Consider the following 22163-nt stretch of genomic DNA (forward strand, 5'->3'; position numbering starts at 1 on the left):
TGCGCAGGCGTAACCGCTGCAAACGGGGGCGGGGCTACTACTAGAAGAGCACACAGCACTGCGTGATACTTTTGGTTTGTACTCCGGGTCGCGTGTGCCCTCTGGCGGGCACGTAGTAAGTAGCTGCGTATGCCCGGCTTCCTTTTATTCTTCATGGCTAGGAAATAGAAATAAGAGGACGTTCATAGTCCTTGGTAAGCTTGGGTTGTTGTTTTGCAAACGTTTCATTACCCAACTAGGTAAAATCATCAGTGCTGTAAAGAGTGGAGTTTGTTCTTATTTTATGTTCTGAGGGTTTGCCCTGTCAGTGTGGGTGAGAGTAGTTTTGGTAACTCCTTGATTGGGCTATTTACTGTCAGCTTGCTTGGGGAAATGTTTGCTTTTTGATTAATGCCTAAATGTTAATCTTTGTATTAATCTCTGCTCATCAGTGTTAAGATTGCTGATGAGGAAGTGTTTGATCATTTTGTTCTTTTTTGGGGTTGTTGATTGCCTGTTGATGGCTGATTTGTCAGAGGGCCCTGGCTGCCAAGAATTATCTACTCTTTTTGGACTTGGCCTGAACTGATGATGTTCAATTTCCCAGTTGGAACAATCGCTAAGGCTGTCCATGTTATGAAATTATGGAAACTTAATCATGACTTCTGCTAGTTGTTGTTCACAGAAGTGCTCTGCTTAGTCTTCTGTCTTAGGTAGTGGCCCTTGTGTAGGTAAGAAGTCTCCAATATTTCTGGCTTTACGGACCAGCAGTGATGGGAGAGGGAATGGTTCTGTGTTGAGTGATAAGATTTTGCCATGCCCCTATTCCTTCTGCAGGCTTATCTGACTGTTGCCTAGTCTGTGATTCTTCTTCTTGTCTCCTAAAATCATTCCCATATATATTACACATATGAAACTAAAATTTATGCAGGTGCATTTGTATGTATGTCTTGAGGAAAGGAAACACCACTACTGAATGCTGCCAGAATTCTTCACAAATGAGAAGAGTCACGTATATCAAAACACTTTTTAATTTTCTTGACAAAAAGAATAAAGATGTGGAGAAAAAAATAATAAAACATCAGTGAAAAAATAATATGCAAATTTTTAAAATGTATTCTTCCCTTCCTTCCCATTTATTTCCAAACTGTAACTACAGCTTAAACAGTTGCACTTTACATTGAACATTGATAATGGCTAGTACGTATTTTCATTATTTTTTATTCTTTTCCTAGGAACACACATTTTCCTTGCTGTAGTTTATTGGCGAACTATTCCCGCCGGAATTTAAATTTTTATTATGCATATGTACAACCTATCAATTTTGCCATTGTTGCATATTCCAATTTCTCCTAATCTCATCATCAGCAAAGGTTTTTTTTCTCAATTGTTGGGTAGATTTGTTTCTGAAGCTATCAACATGTAGCTTGATGAATTGTGCTATATTTTACTTAGGTGTTCTGGAATTATCTAGTAATAACATGTGAGGTTTTGATTAAAATTTTGTAGAATTTTGCAGTGTGTTTTGATATATATTTTTCTGCTACTAGCAATTATTTTCTTTTACATGACAAGTGGTAGAATGTTCCAATTTTACTGAAACATTTCCAAATTCGTTAAATGATTTTCTATTTTGAAAACTGTTGGATTCCTATACCCTGTATACAACATTTTACATTAATTTTCTATTAAACTGTATATTGGAGTAAATGCTATTGATTTTTCTCCAAAGCTCTCCTCATTGTTTTACTCTGATTTGTCGTAAAATTTTGGAAGCAAGCATTTCTTTTAGTGAACTTATGGAATAGCTGCCTGTCTCTTCTGTTTTTTTTTTCAAAAAAATGGTTAAAAGGTGATTTTTCAACAAGGCTTTGAGGGATGGAGTAACAATGTTTTTTACCAAATAGTGGCACTATCAAATACATTATTTTATGTATTGTATTGTTATTGTTTAATATAATAATGGTGTTGAACTGCCTTCATTTGTATATAATTTGCCTGACGGTGGAATCCAAACTCTTTGAAAATATAGGTAGTCCTCAGCTTACAAACACAATTGAGCCCAAAATTTCCATTGTTAAGTGAGACATTTGTTAAGTAATTTTTGCCCAATTTTACAACCTTTCTTGCCACAATTGTTAAGTGACTCACTGCAGTTGTTACATTAGTAATACAGTTGTTAAATGTATCTGGCTTCCCCATTGACTTTGCTTATCAGAAGGTCACAAAAGGTGATCACACCGGGACACTGAAACCGTCATAAATACGAGTCAGTTGCCAAGAGTCTGAATTTTGATCACATGGCCATGGGGATGTTACAACAGTCGTTAAGTGTGAAAAATGATCATGTCACTGTTTTCAGTAACTTGAAACAGTCACTAAATGTACTGTTGTAAGTCAAGGACTATCTGTAGTTTTATAATCTTTTCCAGACTAGTGAGTATCAGTATTTAAAAAAAAAATCCTATAAAATCTCTCGTTTAATCACACTTGCATTGTGAAAATCAGGCTTTGATACTGAATACCCAGGATTTTTTTTATTTAAAGGAGGCAGGATAAACTTTCAGGCACCAAGATATGTCATTTTCAGCTAATAAAAAGATGATGAAAAGGTATTCAAAGATAATTTACACAATGGAAACAAGGTCAGTAATACTGAAAAAACAGCAGATCAATAGAAAAATATTAAACTTCACTTGCTACATTACTTGGAAGTAATGTTCACAGATGGTTGCAAATTCACTATTTGAAATAAAGGATACTTTACATTTTGTAATTTACTTTCATTTAATGGGGCTGCATATGTACCTTTTAATGTTATACATCATATGATCATAAAATGATCACAACTGCCAGCCTCCTTTCATCAAAATTGATAATTTCCTATTGTGTGCAAATATACAAAGAGTATGCAAACATACATACAAGAATTAACAAAGATTAACCCATGATAGTTCTATTGTAAGATACAGAATATGAATTCTACATATCAGTATTGGAAAATGATTCCTAATTCCTAATTTTCAGAAATCTTTGCCATGTTTGTTCTCTGGAAGTATTGTACACATGTAGAAGGAAAAAAATCTTAATATTCCTCAAAAATTAGTTACTGCTGAATTTCAAAGAATACACACACATACTTTACATGAAAATGAGTTTGAATGGGGAATGGAAAAAAGTTGGAAAGAAAATGTTAATGACTTAAAGGATTTATACTTGTAATTTTAACAAAAATATGTAAAAAACAAATAAATATGATAAATTTAAGACACTTGATGTACAATAAAACTTATTTGAGCACTAATGCTTAAATTACATTAGTTCCAAAGTAATTTCAGACAGTTTAAGTTGTAAAAGAACATTTTCTAGGATTGAAAAGTTGACACGGAAGTTGTGCCCTGAATTTAGCAAAGATAGGAGGAAATTATCAATAGAACAATCCAATACCCACTGAGAAATCAACCCCACTTATTTCAATGGAACTTACTCTCAGGTAAGTTTTGTACTGAAAGGCAACTTTGAACATGCATCTATATGAGTTACTGAGGATAACAGAATGGCCACAGCTTGATTTAATATGGAAATTCAGTTTTCCTTAAAATATCAATTTTAAGAAAGCATGAAGGTTTCATATTCTACAGTTTAAACTGAGCTAAGTAACTTAAAAAGCAAATATGAATGTTGGCTTTTTGCACTATGAGTTTAAATAACTAACAACATTGCTCATAGAGCAATATATTCTATTTCTAGTTCAAGTACAGCAGGAAGCAAAATTATTCTTTAACCTTTCAACTTGAAAAAGGACACATAATAGTTAACTAGGCCTTAGTAGCATAAGAGATTCTCTTGCATTATTTGGTATTTCAAAAGCCAGTCATGTGCCCTAGATCAGGGGTGTCAAACTCATGACCCATGGGCCAGATGTGTCACGCGCTGGCTCCATCCCCGCCCAGTTTAGCGAAGGGGGGAAAAGTCCCAATATGTCATGTGATGACGATGTGATGATGCGGATTTGATACCCCTGCCCTAGATTATATCTTCTTAGCTCAATTCACTTGGAAGTATATTTGGACTGTATTTGCAAGCTAAGTTGATATAGGAGGTGTATAGAAGAATGCCTAACTTGGTTTTGAGAGATGGTATATTAATTTCCATAAATTTACCTAGAGTTAATTTTACAGAAATTTTTCATAAACTGTACTTAAATAACTAGAATTCATGGCAGTGAGTAATGCATGAATCCAAACAGAGCTGGTGCTCAATTATGCCTAGTAAAGCTGATCATATGGTAATTAGTGCAAAATTATGAGATTCTAACAAGTTACATCATGAGAATGATAGTACATTTCTGAAAACAATTATCCAGTTTGTTTGCGTATGTGTGTCAGTATATCATAATGTGGGTAAGTTCACACAATTACCAATAGCACTGCCCTTAAAAAAAAAGTGGTTTTACCTTGTATGAACTTGTTCTATGAAAAAATAATGCCTGCAACAACAGTATGAATCAATGCCAGACATCTTTTAGGAATACTTCCAGATCTTCATTTTGGGATTTGTGACAAAGTATTACAAACCTATCTACAGTCTCATTTAGACAAGTAATACATTTATAGTAACAGTTTCCATATATCAGTGCTTCAAACTATTTATCCATATGCTCAACATGGTATGAGCAAAAGCAATATTGATTGAAGCTTTATGTGTCAATTTTGTGTATAAAATTCTTATAAAGACAAATGTGAGGTTTTTTTTTTTTTTTTACAAAAGTTTTCTTACTTTTTCTAAAGCTTTGAGATGTAAACAGCCACATTCACATGATGCTTCTTGCAGTATTTGCAATGGGAGGGGGGACCCTTTTAGAAAATTCACTAAAATACTGATCAAAATTGAAATTTGTATTTGTTTTCTAAACAATATGTCTGTGGGGAGGGGACCAGTTTTGTATCCAGTAGTGTTTCTTTCATACAAATGTAGTAAACATTTCTGTATATTACAGAGAATGATGAATGTCGATAATGTATTAAAATATCAATATTTCCAAAATTACCAATTAAATAAACCAGAAAGAGCAGATACATAAATATTTGAATTCCACATTAATAACCCAAATGTAAGTAATGCAGAAATGCATGTTTGGATATCATTAAGGAGTGTAGAAAATAAAGAACGTTATATTCTGTTATGAATAAAAAGGCACCACTAATAAGAGGCTGGGTCCAGTCATCCCTTACAGGCCACTTCATGTTCTGCTAACATTGTTAACAAAAATGCCAGCAATATTCTTTTTCGACAGTCTGTTTCAGATACTGCTTTCTGGTTTCCTAACCACAAACATCACACATTCATAATAGTATTTCATCATAGATAATTCATTCACAGTGTATGTTGTCAAAACAGATTCATTCTCCATCTGAAAAATAAACAGTGTTTTGTTTAGTTATCTGCATTTCATCTGAAACATGAAATGCTACTGTAATGCTACACAACTGAAATTTGTAGCAGGTCAGTATTGGGTGAAAAAGTATTTAATCTCATGTGTTCTTCCCAATTGCCCTTCTCTCCCTTTAGAACATGCCTGTAAACAATTAAGAATCAATCGCTATGCCTCTCCTGTCCCCCAACACAAACATTTACTCTCCCTTGCTCTCCACTAACACTTGATTTATATTCCATTTATCTTGGGAATTCTTTTATTCTTTTTGTTTTTATTCATAGTCCCCATCATCCATCCATCTTTGCATGTTTAGGCAACTCTAAAATATGCAAAAATCATGTTCTGATGGACTGTTTTGTTTGTTTTTTAAAATTCTGCCTAAAAGGCACTTTGTTCCCAAAGCTTCATTATGGAATATTGATAAATTAATCACTTTGTTACTATCATAGTAACTAATCATGTGATGAAGAATGAACAGGATGAGGAATTATATATTAACATTATTATTGGTATGTGAAAATCAACATTTCTTACCTCAATATGGAATCCATATTGTAATATTACATTTTTTATATCCTCATAGCTCAATTCAATAGATAATTCATTTGCTAAATTTTCAAAATGATAAAGAAGAGGACCTAGGATATATTAGAAAAAGCAGTAACTTTATCAAATCCTTCTGAAATCCAGAATAATTTATTTTTTAAAAAAACCCTGCCCAGTAGCTGAAATATTTCAGGCGATTTACTAAAAATACAGTCTGAATTAAAAAAATATAAAAAGTGCAAAATAAACACATCATATGAATTAAGACAACTGTACTGTACTCAAAGACAATGCAAATATAAATACAAAAATCCTGAAAGATCTTCATTTGGCACTGAAATGCTGCTAGCATGATCATCACTCAAGTTTTTTGGCAAAGAAATTCCATGAATGGGGTCCCACCCCAAAGGTTCTCTCTCTGAACTTACCTCCTCTAATGAAAAGAGTTGAAGGACTCTGTAGATGATCTGAAGGCCTGGGTAAATACACAGGTAAGTAGTACCTGAAGCACATTTGCATTTTCTTCCAGTTTAAAGGTAGATTCTGTTCTAAAATGTTTTATTGAATTGAATGTCTGAAATGGTATATGGTCTCCTGCTGGAGCAGGAAGTTGGACTAGACAACCTCCAAGGTCCCTTTCAGTTCTATTCTGCTTGATTGATTGGTTTCTTTCCCCAAAATAATTGAAATAAAAGACTATCAAAAAGCTTTAACCTATAAACTGACAATGCTCTTAATTCAAAGGGTTGAGATTAAGCTGGAATTCCCTCATATCTTACTTAAATTACAATGTACAAAATACTTCAGCCCTTTCTATTAAACTCAAAAGATCTAGTAAATTACCTAAATTGATCCATATTCCTCCCGGTTTAAGTATTTTCCATATTGTATCAATGTAATCAATGACATTGTGTGCCGTGTCTATGAAGAAACAGGTTGCTATGCAGTCCCATATATCTGTATATAGAAACAGGAACAGAGAACAGTCTAGCTGTGCAGTGAAGCTTGCAGGTTACCATCATAAAGAAGACTTAAGAGTGATAGTTATCTGTGCTCAGTTCAGTGTCTTAATTTTCACCCATTTCCTCGGCTGCAACAATGTGTTGTAAATAGTAAATTCCAAAGAGTCTACTTATGCAGAAGAATCTAACACATTCATAATTTGTAGAATTGAACCATCTGATTTTAACTGTCATTAGCCTAAAGCTGTGATGGCAAAACTATGGCACATGTGCCACAGGCTGCATGCAGCGCCCTCTCTGTAGGCACGCGAGCCGTCGCCCTAGTTCAGCTCCACCGCACATACGCGCACGCCTCCCACTGGCCAGCTGGTTGTCAGGTCTCTGCTGCACATGCATGGGGTGCGTGAGGGGCTCTCTCACGCATGCGTGGGATGCATGCACATGGGTCACGTGCACATGCGCAGTCGGTGCATGCACAGGACGCATGTGCAAAGGTGGTCTGTGCAGTGTGTTTTGGGGGTTAGGCACACGCGCACGCACACTTTGGGCACTCAGTCCAGAAAAGATTAGCCATCACTGGCCTAAAGTAACTAGCAAGAATCTGTAGTAATAATACTTAATTAGACATTACTAGTAATAGAGAAAAGAAAACTAAAAGCAGAAGATGCTCCCTCAAGAAGCTTGCAGTCATGTAATGAAAGAGGTAGCAATGTCTTCTGCTTCCAGAAGTGCCCCATGTGTAAAATCTATTTAGAGGAACTACCAATTCAGTTGATTGGTTTGTCCCTCTGTCAATACACACAGCCATATAAAGGTAAAATGAATTCTAGTCAAATGTTAAACAAGACCAAGTACTGTGTTCTGCATTTGTGTTTTTTGTAAGCTTTTAACAAGAAAGCTTGAATCTATTTTAAATCATTACTTGTTCTGTAGATGGTACTGTTAAAGTGATTCTGATTTACAGTTACTCCTTGACTTATGACGGCAATTGGGACTGAAATTTATGTCATTAAGCAATGTGGTCTTAAAAGCTCAACCCACACTGCTTAGTAAAGCAATCCCTGCAATCCTGTTGCCACTGTGAACTGAATCCCACAGTTGTTATGTAAGGCACCTTCCTGTCAGTGTAGAAGCCAGCAGGAAATTGCAAGTTCTGGGTGGTTTGCAAGTAGCTGGCAAGTGGCTGCTGCCAGGAATGGGAGAACACAATGTGCAGAGTAGTGTATGAGGGAGTACGCAAAAGGTGCACAAGGAAAACATACAAGCTCCGGAGTTTCCACAAGGATGCAAAAGGGCCATGGCAAGATTTGGGGAAGGCGAGCAAAGATGCATGAGTGTTGGGAAGGCATGGGGAGACACAGGAAAGGTGCATGGTGATGTGCAATGGGAGATGCCACATGAGTGCAAAGGGGATGGGGAAAGGTGCAAGGATGGAGGAGACTTACTGCAGCAACTTGTGACCTTCCCTGCCAGCTTCCCCACTGACTTTCTGGGGAAGCTAGCAGAGAAGGTCATAACAGGCGATAATGTCGTGGGGCACTGCTATTAATTAAATATGACCAGATCACAATCATAAGATCACAGGAGTGTTGGGATGGCCACAACTCCAAAGCCTGCTTGTAACCATCATTTGTTAAGCATCATCATAACTTTGAATGGTCACTGAATAAATGGTCATAAGTTGAGAACTGTCTGTATTTATTTTCTATCTGGGAGAAAAGGAAAAAGAAACTAATCTAATCTTATTATTTTGCACAAAGACTTTCCTATTCTTTATTGTAATGCTAAAGCACAATCAAATCTTATTTGCTAACTGATAAAAAAAAACAACCCAAACCCAGATCAGAGAGTCCTTGAACAACTAAATATCTTTCAGTAAAATTATAAGACACTTTAATAAACAAAGGGAGATGTATTCTTTTTTTTTTTTAACCTAAGGCTTTTTAAAATTATTTACAAAAGTAATTCTAATTGTCTAATATTGCCTTGTGTTGAGAATTTGACAAATTTCATTTTCCAAGTCTAATTACTTCCCCTCTCCACTTACTACTCTCAGAGTAGATTTCTCGAAAATCGCCTGCTGTCATAGAAAAGTTGGCACCAGGAGGAAGACTGTGAGGGTCAACATCCGGGAAATAAATTGGCTGTATTTGATCAGCAGATCTCTTGTTATTGCTAAACTGATGAATCCAGGGATATAATTTACATGAATTAGTTTCACAGCATCTGAAACATATAATTATCAAAAAGTTGTTATTTATTATTATTAAACAATACAAAGTTTTAATCTTTCATTTTGTGTTTTTTCAAACACAACTTGATAATTAACATTTCTTTCTTAAAAATAATTGCTGTAAGATTTCACTTATTATTTGTAACCTACAAAGAAGCAACTAGAAAAAAACATTTGCTGTTTAAAACTTTAAAACTCTTAAAGAAATGGAGTTTAGTTTTTTAAGCAACTTTAAACAACTTTGAAACAACTTCATTCATTGCTTAAAATTAATCTCATTAAATCTTTAAAATTAAAACAAGATTGCAGACACCTCAAATGTCTTGTAGGTGATCTAGAAATGTCTTGTAGGTGATTTCTTGTAGGTGATCTAGAAAGGGTAGGACCTTTTTTTCTCTCCAGGGTATTCAGGAACTTACAAGTAAGCAGATTGCCTTTCTAGAGTTTTCCACTTTTATTTTTAAAAAGAACTCTGGAATAAGGCAAAAACATGGCAATTTAGTGATGAGTGTTGGGGGTTTAAGCATGGAAGAAACCTTTTAGCCATTTTGAAGATGAATTTTGGTAGTAGAATCTTGATGTGCTAAGAAGCATCATGCAACCATGGACTACTTACTATTACTATATCATTTCCTATTATATACAACTGAAAAACTATTTAACCAATTTGAACACTGTTTGTCACTTTGAAAATGGCATCTGAAAACAGTTAAATGTAGCCGATTAAAATGAACACATATGAAATACAATAAATTCCCCTCATATAACACCCATGAGGCATATTAGTTTAGCATTTAAATAATTTAAAGAAGCATGTGAAATATCAAACACCCAAACATTCAGTTAAAGAACCCGAGTTTCGTGAAATAACAGTGTCAGTGCTGGCCAGTTCAAAAATACAAGCGTAGAACCACATGTACAAGACGGTATATGTACCTGTTCAATACAAAATTAGAAGAAAAGAGCATAAAGAGGCTCCATTCATTTCCTTGGCAAGTGTAACCAAGCATAGCTATTTCCCAGGCCAATCTACCTAGCCCAGCACCAGGGACCAGGACATTTACTTTGGAGAGATCCCTGAAACAAGAAAAAGGATTAATCTTTAATTAAATATATTTGAGAGAAATAATGCCAATTCATTTTCGATCATGTCTTCTATTTCCCAAGTTTATTCTAGCAAAAAGTTGTTTTCAATGTGTCTACGGACTCTACACATAGAAAATTATTCGGTTTTTTTAGTTAAATTTGCTAAACTTGTTTCCAATGTATATTTTTTCTGGTCTCAGTCCTGCAAGTGGCCTGATTCTTTTAAATACTGGAAAGCTACTACAGCAATATAATTTCAGAAAATAAAGTATCTTTTTTAAAATAACTCATTTCATTCTTCAGATTGCACTGAAGAATACTGTAATTTTTGTTTGCACTTTGCACAAACTTAAAATGTAAACCTACCCTTGTCTTGTAACATTTTAATTCCACTTTATTTAAAAGGATTTCCTCCCAGGTAAATGTGTAAATAAATGAACAATGGTAAGATTACTATCTACTCAGCCTTCCATCCTTCCGATGTGGGTAAAATGAAGACCCAGATTAGATTGTTGGGGGCAATATACTGACTCTGTAAACCGCTTAGAGAGGGCTGTAAAAGCACTGTGAAGCAGTATATAAGTCTGAGCACTATTACTATTACTATCCAGACTGGTGTGTCCAACCTTGGCAACTTCAAGACCTGTGGACTTCCAGCTCCCAGAATTCCCCAGTCAGCTATGTTATACTTTGTACTTAAGACAGTGATTTACTTTCAAGTTTACAAATACAGCATTGAATAATTAGCTTGGTTAATAATTTTTGAAAATCTGTAACATACCAGAGACCAGTCATGACCATATCCTTTACGAAAATGTTCTATTCTATTCTATTACAAAATGTTCTATGTCCATACCATTCTATGAAATACTATCTTACTACTTGGTGATTTCGGTGGATCCCAATAAACATAGTATACTGCTATTCAAATTCTGCATGTGTGTTTTACTTTGCATTCCATTCCATTAAGAGGTGCAGTGGTTAGAATGCAGTATTGCATGCTAACACATTGGTCATTGCCAGGAATTCGACTGTGACTGGCTCAAGGTTGACTCAGTCTTCCAAAGTCGGTAAAATGGGGACCCCAGATTGTTGGGGACAATATACTGACTCTGTAAATTGCTTAGAGAGGGCTGTAAAGCACTAAGAATCAGTATATAAGTCTAACTGCTCTTGCTATTAACAGAATGCAGACGGTTAACAGATGTTTTACGATTCTCCATCTGTAATGTTTTAGGATAATCTTTAAATACAAATCTTGACAGCACTGTAGCCAACCCATCATACAAAATGCTTCTTTACTTTCTGCAATGGTACATATTAAACCCTGAGAGCCTTGAGCATTACCATGCCTTTTGAACCAGATTTTCCCAGCTTCTGGCCTTTCCAGATGTGTGGAGTTAATTTCCAAAATTCTCAACAACAGTTATGTTGTCTAAGAGCTGAATTAATTAGAATTATTTCAAGGATTAAAACAGTCAGCAAAATAACTTCCTTTCCTTGAATATGAAAAATATGCTACGTAAGCTTAAATAAACTTTAGACAATTTCCAACAGTCCTGAAATGACCATGTAAAAATGATAAGTTTTAATACATAAAATGATACAACTATGAATACACAGGGGAAAAAATTGCTTGGATTCTGAAAAACTGATACTGGACAGAAATGAACATTCTAAAAAATAAAATAAAAATCAACTGGACTTATGGTCATCAATTAACCTGTATCCCAGTTAACTGATTAAAAGGCTCAATGATTCATTTTAATGTTACATGAAATATATTAGAACTTATATCATTATTGTTCCTAACAAGTTTATTTCAGTACAAAAACAGGAACCTATTTGTTTATAATGCTCTTTGCCCATCTTCAAGAAACACCTCTATACACATCTGGATAAGGCACACATACTAGGAAAGACTTAATAAAATCAAATCACTATGAATAGTAACTCAATCTTTAATCAAGTGAAATGTATAATATAAACAATCAAGAGATGATGACTTTTTTTAGACACACAGCACTAAGCTTTAGAAGCTCATCAGTATTTTAAATAAGTCTTTTATATATTAATTTTTTTAATACTGCCTTTATTACTTTATAAGTAACTCAAGGTGGAAAACACATCATACTTTTTCCTCCTCCTATTTTCCCCACAACAACAATCCTGTGAGGTGGGCTGAGATTGACTGGCCCCAAAATTACCCAGCCAGCTTTCATACCTAAAATGGGAGTCTCCTGGTTTCTGGGCCAGCATCTTAACCACTATACCAAACATTAGTACCTTTTAAATAGTTATTTGTATTAAACATTACAATTGGAAAGATAATAAACAATACAAATTAAAAAATGAAATAAAGGAAATAAAAGGAAAAATAAAAAGTTCATAAAAGAAAAAAAGGTATAGAAACTAAGGTAAAAGAATATAGTAAAGGGGATATATATCAGCCAGTCATTTCCCTTCATCCCAACAAGTCTAAGCAATTTTAGCAACTTACAACCTTCTGTTAAATAAAACGAGATCTCTTTTTTCATGTCTTTTTCCATATCTTATCAATATATAAAACTTTAACTGTCTCATTTCAGTACTAATCAGCAAATGTCTGTTACCAGAAATAACAATGTATCTATTTTAACCTTGATCAAAGAAATCAATTTTAGAATCCTTCCTTTGTTAACAATCTTGATTTTAATCCCTTCAAATAATGTACTAGAGCTTTATTACTTTTTATTTCTTTGATCTTTCCCATAAAATGCTTAAATGCTTTAACAAGCCTCTTTTGTAAATCCAATATAGGAAGGCTTTGCTTTGTTATTTATATCTTTTTAATTAGAATTAAAATATAATTATAATAGCATTTTATATATCCAACAGAATAGCTTTTTAAAATCCACTTTTAAATAATTGCAACTTATATAACTTTCCCTTTTGTATCAAATAAAAATTAATTTTAATTTAAAAAATTAATTTAAAAAAAAATCTAAAAATTGTCCCAAAACACTATGTATGTCCAATATGTCCAATGTCCAAAATATTTTGCTTCATTCTGTATTAGTAAATCAAATTTAGGTATTATGCTTCTCTAATTATAATCTTTAGTTCCTTGTAGTTCTCTCTCAGCCTTCCAAATCTCATCCCTTTTTTTAAAGTATTCAAACCAAAGCATTTTACCACAGAAAGGATTCTTAATTCAAATCCATCTGGACCCTTCATTTGTAACTTTCAAAAATCAAAGTTATAATCACTTGCTGTTTATTCCAAAAAATAAGATACTTTTTACAAGTCCTTAAACTTGTATTTAAAATTTATTTTGCTAAGGATTGAAGGAAAGTCATGCAATGCCCTAAAACTTGTCAGAGCAAAGATTCTTAATAGCTGAAAAGCAGTTAACAAGCAATAGCCAAAAGTGATTTGAAAAGTATGTGAACCCAGTATCCTTTTTAAATGCATAAAGCACAATTTCAGCAAAATGGTTATTTCACTGTGTCCCAGAGCTCTAAACGCGCCAGAAACCTGTCTCACAGGCTTCTTGCGAGGAATTATCTGTTTGGAGTACTTGTGGGCAATCTCAAGTCTTCTTGTTCAGAAAATAATTAACAAAGAACCAGGTTTATTTGGCCTTGGCTGTTGGCTCTACTTTTGCTCGATTTAAATCCTAATATTAATTCACAAGAATAATATATACTTATTTTGTAAAAACCCAAACCAGTTTGAATTTCACCAAAGTTTATTATGACTATGTGCATCCACCAGTGTCATACTGGATCCAGTGTCATTCCACTGAAAGATTCTGTTCCAGCCAGTAGATAGGATTGTTAATCTCGGCCTATGTTTCTGTGTAAAGGTTCAAGCATGTTCCAGGACCCTTCTCTAACAGATTTGGGGCAGATCCTGTATAAGCAGAAAACTGCTCTTGGAATATTGAATCTAATATTCAGCTTTCCCGAGTTCCTGACTGAGCAGAAAAGTAAAATATAAATTGAATAAATTTGCACTTGAAAAATCAAAGTCTTTTTTCAATTGAACAAATGATTATACTTATTTAGACTAGACAAATTATTTAAGAAAGGGGTTTTCAAAATGTGGAACATAAAGAAATCTGAGAGGATTATAAACCGGGGGGGGGGTCATTCTCCCTGGACAACTGTAAGATTTTCTACAATTGATTTTGAAACTCTTAATTCAAAATAAATGTGAGACAAGAAGTTAAATTAGTTTTCTCAAAAATAAAAGCTAAATCTTAAAAAATATGCAAAACTAAGGAGCTCATTCTTCCCATTAAAAATATACTTTTTGATTCTTTTATTACTTCCAATGAAAATAATAAATGTGAAATGTGAACTTTTATAAAGTCACAATATCCTATCATTTTAGTTGCTATAGAGCAAGGGTGTCCAACCTTGGCAACTTTAAGACTTGTGGACTTCAACTTTAAGACTTGTGGCTGAGGAATTCTGGGAGTTGAAGTCCACAAGTCTTAAAGTTGCCAAGGTTGGACACCCCTGCTATAGAGCATGGGTGTGAAACTCAATTGAGTCATGCAGCGTTTTCTGCTTTTGCAGAGCTCGGGTGGGTGTGACCTGTGCATGACTTATTCAGCCAGCAGGCCACCAGTTTGACAGGACTGCAATAAAGGTTAAGCTTAATTAAAAAAATAAGTAGCATACTTCAGTGCCCAACCCTCACCACAGTATTTATTACTAATTATAGCATTTTAAAAAATTCATCTGACTGTGGTGTTTAGATATTGTTTAGAAAAAGAAGTAAACATTCAAAACATTCTGGGATGATTTATTTATGTATTGCTTCAATGTGTGTGCTAAGGAATGACAACGTATTCCTTAACTTTCCAAATCAAGAAGCCATATTACATTCAAAAAACATGCTTCTACTTCTGTAACATTGTTGTCTTTGTCTTTTATTGTGCAGAAGACATGCCAGTGTGGTCAAATGATTTAGGCTGGTCGCACTATAACTTTGCTGAGACTTTGCTCTATTTTGTCTATAGGACAAAATATTTCAAAATAGATCACAGATGATCAACCTCACTACCTAGTTTAATTTTAAAAAAAACCCTTACTGTTAACAGAAAGAAAAAAAACATTAATATTTCAAAAGAAGGAAAAAAGAAAAATGCTAGTCCTTAACATTTACTAATATCCCTACACAGTTAAAAATTCACATATACATATCCCTTTTTTTTTACAAAGCTGAGTGGGGAAGTGGGGGTCCTTGAGAAAGTCAAACCCTTTTATTTAAATATATAAAAACTTACCGTAAATTTTTCTATATTTGAAGACATTCTTGAATGCCTTGAATCTAACAAGGGAAGGGTATTCATGTTATATTATGAATGAGCTTTTTAGCTTTTTTTCTCTTCAGTAATGCAGTAGCAATTACAAGCTGTGTTAAAGTGAGATTAAAACAAGTTTCTTTTTTTATCTTAGCCCACCAGTTATCAAATGAATTCTCTCAACAGACAAGGGAAACATTAGACTGTGGATCAAGACTGCCATGCTATGTCCATTTAATAAAGAATCTCAAATAACTAAATCTTACCTATAAAGAGACCACTAATACTACTGCTATTGCCTTCCCATGGTTTATTTGCTCTCTACTTGACATAAAATACAAGTATTAGATCTCACAAAAGAACTGGGGTACCAGAGAGCTTTTAGTTCCTTTCATTTCTGGCTCTTAAAAAAAATTAAAAGATACAGCTGAGTGATCTGTGGTCTTCTCAACATATATTTCCAAGTTATGAGATTCTGTTACAGCTAGTAAAAAAAACTCTCTTATCAAAGTTAAGTGGTATGCTATTCTTGTAACTATAAACTTTACTCTCTTTGCTGATCTGTTTAGTAATCACAATTACATTTTATGCGAAGCCATTTAAAAAGACGGCAAACATTCATGATGATTTTTTCCTTATGATCTAAACAAATTTTCAAAGACAAGTTCCAGTAACCTTTACCAGAAATCCATTATTGCGCATATCTTCTCTTTAAATAAATATTTTAAAAGGTATTTACCATCTGTCTTTTGGAAAGTTCCTTACAATTTCATTAATGATAGGCTGATAGCAAGAATCTCTCTCAGGTTTCCCAGTTTCACTCCAATCTCTTACAAATTGTTTCAGAGTGGATTTTAATTTATCCATGTCAAAAGTTGAAGCTGGTGTAATCTTTCCATTTCCCTAATTTTAAAAAAGTTAGCTACAGATTAATATGATACATTATCATAACATCTTGGTTAATATAAAAATGTAGGACTAATAACTGGAAACTAAATTAAGACTGACATCCTAAATCAACTCGTCACATGTTACATGATACTGTCACATAATATATATAACACATCAAAAAGTTGACATTCATTATTCAGAATAGAAGTTGTCTGGTAAGCCTTTTCTCAGCCATAGCTTCTTATTGCTGCTTCATGTATTCCTAGTTATCCAAATATAAGTCAATACTTGCTTTGTTGATAAGATGCTGAGAGTACATATTACATTAGTTTATATTTAAAAAGAGGACTGATAAATATGGACTAGCAAAAAAGGAAGTAAGGAGACTGAGGTGGTTAAAAATGGAGGTCATGGCTGGCAATTAAATGGTGAACATATACTTAGATATGTCTAATAGCTGCTGAAAACAGCTGTTAGTTTAAAACCAGTGAAAAAAGACTAGTGATCCTAAAATAAATCAGGCAGTATTTGTGCTGCTGAAAGTCTATTAGATCATGAATTTTCTAAAGTTCATTAAATGATCCAGGAGATAATTCAGAGTGATGAAGAGGAAGAAGACTGGCACAGAGATCTTATTGTGTTAAAGTGTTAAAGGTATTTTTAATTCTAAAATTAAGTAGAATTAGGATAGAGCACAGATAAATAAAATTGAACAATAATCAGCTCACACATCCATACTTAAATGTGACTAGAGCTGAAAATGGGTGTTAAAAATATTCCTTATCTGAAAAGGGGAATGGAACTATTCATATATTCCTGTTACACTTGAAAAATTTAAGGCTAAAGAAAGGAACCATTATTTATGTTTTGAATGGTAGTTTAAATGTAAAGGGAAAAATAAAAACTGGAATACTGTTTTGCACTATAACTGAATGTCAAAACCTTCAGTAATTCCCAGGACATAGGGATAAACTGAAGAAAATAAATAGTGGGCACCTGTGGAAAGCAATAAACAGCTTCAAGCAAAAAATCAAGGTAAAATTGGAAAAGATCTATTTACTTTTATTTTAAAAGATAAGACCAAAGTTGAATGAGTGGGCATAGCTTTTGTAGAAATATAAATTACGTAACGTGTGGAAACATTCCTCCTTATCACTAATGAAAGAAAATCATGGTTTACTAGAATGGACTAGAAAGATATTTCATTTGTAAAATCTAAGAAAGGGTTTATCAATTTTCCTAGAACTTTCTTAATTTAACTCAGGTAATTTGAAAACTTTTCCATATGTAAAAAAACCCATTTATGAATCACTAAAAAAATTAAAATAAGTTGAATACAACAAAATTGCTCTTTTAGAAATAAAATGCTCAACATACATCACCATCGTATTCTCTATTTTCAAACATTCGGGTACAGTCATTCACAATAGACTGCAAGATCCCTTGATTGTGGTCAACACATTTTCGAATCTTGTCAAGATGAGGAAGAAACTGAGGTAACAATTTCTGTTGCAAGGCTGGAAGTGTTCTAAATTGTCTTTCTGCACGAGTCACTCTTTCATGCATATTAATTCTAGAAATTAAAAAAAATCAAAAATAATGAGTAAAACAAAGTTCTCTTGGTATCAGTTTTGTAAATTTTCAGTTGATTCCCATTTGGAAATGTTTTTTAATCACATATATAAATTTATCACATATAGTTTCATCCCAAAGTCAGTATGCCAGCATATGAGAATATATACACACGGTTTAGAATCTTGTCAAAATCAACAATTTAGGATCCCTAAATGAATTTTATTGCTAGACAGAACAATGTTCCAAAATCTATTTTATATTAATAACAAATATATTTGTTACTTAAATCACGTTGTTTTAGAAGAAATGACAAATGCATATGGCCTGTCACCAGTAGCCATTTAGATTTATAAACTTTGTAAAACAGCACACAGATATTTTTTCAGAAAACTTTTAAAGCAGAAGATAAATGTATTTTAAAACTTTTGCTGAATTGTTGATTTCATTTAAATTGGTTTAGGTTTATTCTGTGGCTGTTTCAAATGGTTCTAACATATGGACAGGCAATGTGTTTTATAGTTTAAATTATAGGCATTGACATTGTAAAAATGCAATTAATAAACACAGTATTTTTATTAAAAGCAAAATTAAAATACCAATAATCTATACTAGGACCTGCAGATTTGGCAGTTCCATTACTTTCCCAGACACAATTGGTACATGATAAAAAGTGTTAAAAAGAGGATCCTGTTGAAATTCATCTTGATTTCTAAAACTAACCACAAACTGAAACACTACATCAATCAATATGGACATGGCAATACATTTGGAAGTGGTAATTTAGAACATGGGTCTCCAACCTTAGCAACTTTAAGACTTGTGGACTTCAACTCCCAGAATTCCCCAGCAAAGTTGAAGTCCACAAGTCTTAAAGTTGCCAAGATTGGAGATCCCTGATTTAGAAAACTTAATGTGCTGTGTAATTGACACTGGTATCTTCATTTACTCTTTCTATGATTTTGGAAACAGAAATGAAATGATAAGGATTTAAACAATCCTGTCCACAGCTATTCAGAATGTTGCAATATTCAATAGGTCTTACTGCCTTCTTGAAAGGTTATGCATACGTGATCAGTGTTATTATCTACCCATTTTGTCTTCTGTTGGCCTCTTTTTTAAAATTCACTTTGATATTATTGATGACCTTCTCTTGTGACTCTTGCCCTCATATTATGTGTCCAAATATTTAAACTGCACTTTAAATGAGTGCTTCCACAAGTAGCCTCATTTTTTTTTTTATATCAGAAACTTACTTAGAATAACTTTGTCACTAATCGGCATACATTAAAATGAAATTTCATTGCATACAGCTCTCAAAGGATCACCACCTCCAATAAACAGTATATAAACAATTTGCTTGTTTATGTAGTGTATTTTGATTACATAAAGAACAAATTATTTGTTCTTTATGTAATCCAAGACATTCTCAACAATTTTTCAAACGAACAACTCAAAGAGATCAATCTTTCTTCATTCAGACTTTTTGAGGACCCAGTTTTCAAAACCATATGTTGCAACTGGCAAAACCATGGCCTTCAAAATACATGCACCTACTTAGGTGTAATGTTTCTGCAGTTTAACAAGTTATCTAAATCTGCCATAATTCCCTTAAACAGGAGACATCACTTCATTTCATGGCTTACATAATAGAAAAGACGTTCTCAAAAACAGTATTCCAATCTAAAACTGTAGTACCAAATACTTCCATGCTAGACCTCTCATAATCCCCACTCACAATGGTTAACGATCAATAGGCCCTAAGAGCTAGGCTTCAAAACATTCTGGATGGTGCCACATTGGCATCTTATTTACTTCAGAGTTAAGTCCCAATGTACTCAGCAGGGTTAACGGCTGAGTAAATATTTATTAAAGGGGTATCCCAGCTTTTCCCTTAGAGCTTAAGGTTGATTGTGAGGCAAATTGGGCTGAAAGAAAGCGAACTGGTCCCAAGTCGCTCAATGTGCTTCCATGATTGAGGACAGGTTTGAAATGGGTTGCAGATAGTCCCTGACTTATGACCACAATCGAGCCCAGGATTTATGTGGCTAAGCGAGAAATTTGTGAAGTGCGTTTTGACCCCATTTTATGACTTTTCTTGCCACATTTGTTAAGCAAATCACTGCAGTTGTTAAATTAGTAACATGGTTGTTAAGTGAATCTGGCTTCCCCATTGACTTTGCTGGTCAGAAGGTCGCAAAAAATGAGCGCCGGGACGCTTGCAAGTGTCATAAATATGAACCAGTTGTCAAGCTCCGAATGTAAATCACATGACCATGGTGATGCTGCAACGGTCATAAGTGTGGAAATAGTCCTAAGTTCCTTGTTGCAACTTCGAAATGGTCACTAAAAGAAATGTCGTAAGCCGAGGACTACGTGTTATTTCCAGCCCTTGATCACTTAAGCCCCCCACCACCACCTCCCAGCCTCCGTGGGTAGATATCGCTATGAACTGGTGGATCAGAAGTCAGGGCTCCTATACTCCACCCAGGTAATGGGATGAAGGGTATCAGAGTAAGCGCGGAGTGAATCGGTTACCCATAGTAACGGAAGGCATTGATAATTCTCCGGAAGTGCTCCCGTTCCTGCTTCTCCTCCTCTTTCCCGTCCAACTTCGTGGTCGCCAACTGCGGCAGGGAGTCCTGCTCGCACCAGGTGTTCCCTGCCGCCGCTTCTCCATCCCGTCTGGGCGGCTCCGCCTGTTCTTCGTCTTCCTCGCTTTCCCGGCTGTCCCCGCGCATCGCCTTGCCCCGCGGCGTCTCCTGCTGTCCTTGCCGCGACAGAGCGCACGCGGTGGGCACAGACATCTCGGCCGCTTTTCTCCGACGCCGAAAGCGAACGGCCGCTCGGCCTCCACGCGCCTTTTTCCGCGCATGCCGACGAGCTTCCGGCTTCATAGAGAACAGCTGTTAAGGCGGTGGGTCAGCCTACCGCCTTCCGCCGAACACGACTCTACCGCTCTCGCTCGGGCACGGCTACCCAATGCGCAAGCGCGTGACACGGGGGGGGTAGGCGAACGACCCGCCACGCATGCGCGTTTTACCGCCCGCGCCTGGTTAGAGATGATGAGGGACGAGGCAGATCATCTTTCGTTTTGTTCAGAAAAATGAGCGGAATGAAGGCTGAAGCTCTGCTGGCTAGAGCTGTGCATCGCTTCCCGTTGATGGCCCGAGCGATTTGTTTCCGACCTGGCTCAGCATTTCGTACCCATTGTTGCTAAGCCAGAAACGAAGAGGATGGGGTTCTGCATTTCCAAATCCTACAATAACTGATAGGACTCTCTCGTAAGCATGGGTGCAATTGAGCTATTCGCCATAAGCCCATCCTGTGTTGAATATTTGCAGAGGTTCCTCTAAAGTGCGAATCTTAACCTACGATGTAACTCAAATTCCCATCTGGGGCGCTTTGATAAACAAAGGATTTCCATCCCCCTGGAAAAATTTGCATGGTGTACCTATCGGGAAAAGAACCTTTGAAAGAAAGGGTCTGCCTGAGCAGGGCGCTGGATTAGAAGGTCGCTTTCAGCTCTATTCTGATTGAATTGATTGAATTTCACGATAGGGGTTTGCTCAGCTACCTGTACGGATCAAGTCACAGGAAAAATATTCTTAAATTCAGGACCGAAATTAGTACTTAAGGATCCAAAGATGCGTTAATAAATGGCTCCTTTTTTTTTTCTTCCCAAAATGTGAAATGAAAAGATAACTTTCCATTTTTTTCTCTTAGAAAAACAAAACAAGTAATAATAACAAGGGCATATTAGAAAATGTTAACCTATTTCTTCCTTGAGATCGCAATGTATTCTGTATCCTAATGAGAAAAATAGATTTCTTAATAGTGTGCATAGTGGTAATGATAATAAGGTAGAGACAATATTGATGGAGTAATAATTACATTGAAATATTAGTACTACTACAGTATGTAATCGATTTCTCTACAGGTCCCCTTTTTATATATACTTCTGTTTCAAATTATTTTAAGTAATTTTTATCTATAAATCTTTTAATGGTCAACTATTGTCATTAAGAAGATAGGCACTTTAGCACTTGCCTAAAACAGTAATCTGTTTTTCAAGCATGATTCTCAGTCTTTCATATATATCTATAATAGAGAGCTTTATTAAATTTAAAAACAAACTAATATATAGCGAAAGGAAAGGAT

At 34.8% G+C, this 22163-nt stretch overlaps 1 protein-coding gene across 1 annotated transcript; it reads right to left on the reverse strand.

Moving 5' to 3' along the window:
- Positions 1-3178: 3178 nt before the first annotated feature.
- CARNMT1 (carnosine N-methyltransferase 1) lies at positions 3179-22123 on the reverse strand. Its single transcript, XM_026675183.2, has 8 exons — positions 20541-22123; positions 17808-18003; positions 16279-16442; positions 10094-10234; positions 8972-9150; positions 6806-6919; positions 5951-6054; positions 3179-5392 (listed from the first exon to the last, which is right to left on the reverse strand). Exons 1-8 carry the CDS (start codon positions 20897-20899, stop codon positions 5282-5284), a joined length of 1368 nt encoding a protein of 455 aa, XP_026530968.1. The 5' UTR covers positions 20900-22123; the 3' UTR covers positions 3179-5281.
- Positions 22124-22163: the final 40 nt, after the last annotated feature.

Source organism: Notechis scutatus, chromosome 2, assembly GCF_049901735.1.
Source record: "Notechis scutatus isolate UNSWTSFEM ecotype Mainland chromosome 2, rNotScu1.2, whole genome shotgun sequence".
NCBI classification, from domain to species: domain Eukaryota; kingdom Metazoa; phylum Chordata; class Lepidosauria; order Squamata; family Elapidae; genus Notechis; species Notechis scutatus.

Bases quoted from the DNA above. Each gene is read 5' to 3' on its own strand.
- CARNMT1 (XM_026675183.2), bottom strand. From the start codon at position 20,899: ATGAAGCCGGAAGCTCGTCGGCATGCGCGGAAAAAGGCGCGTGGAGGC. The intron at 16,443-17,807 runs GTATGTTGAGCA...TTTTAAAATTAG, and splicing joins ATAGAGAATACGATGGTGAT to GGAAATGGAAAGATTACACC. The intron at 9,151-10,093 runs GTACATATACCG...TATATGTTTCAG, and splicing joins TCTAATTTTGTATTGAACAG to ATGCTGTGAAACTAATTCAT.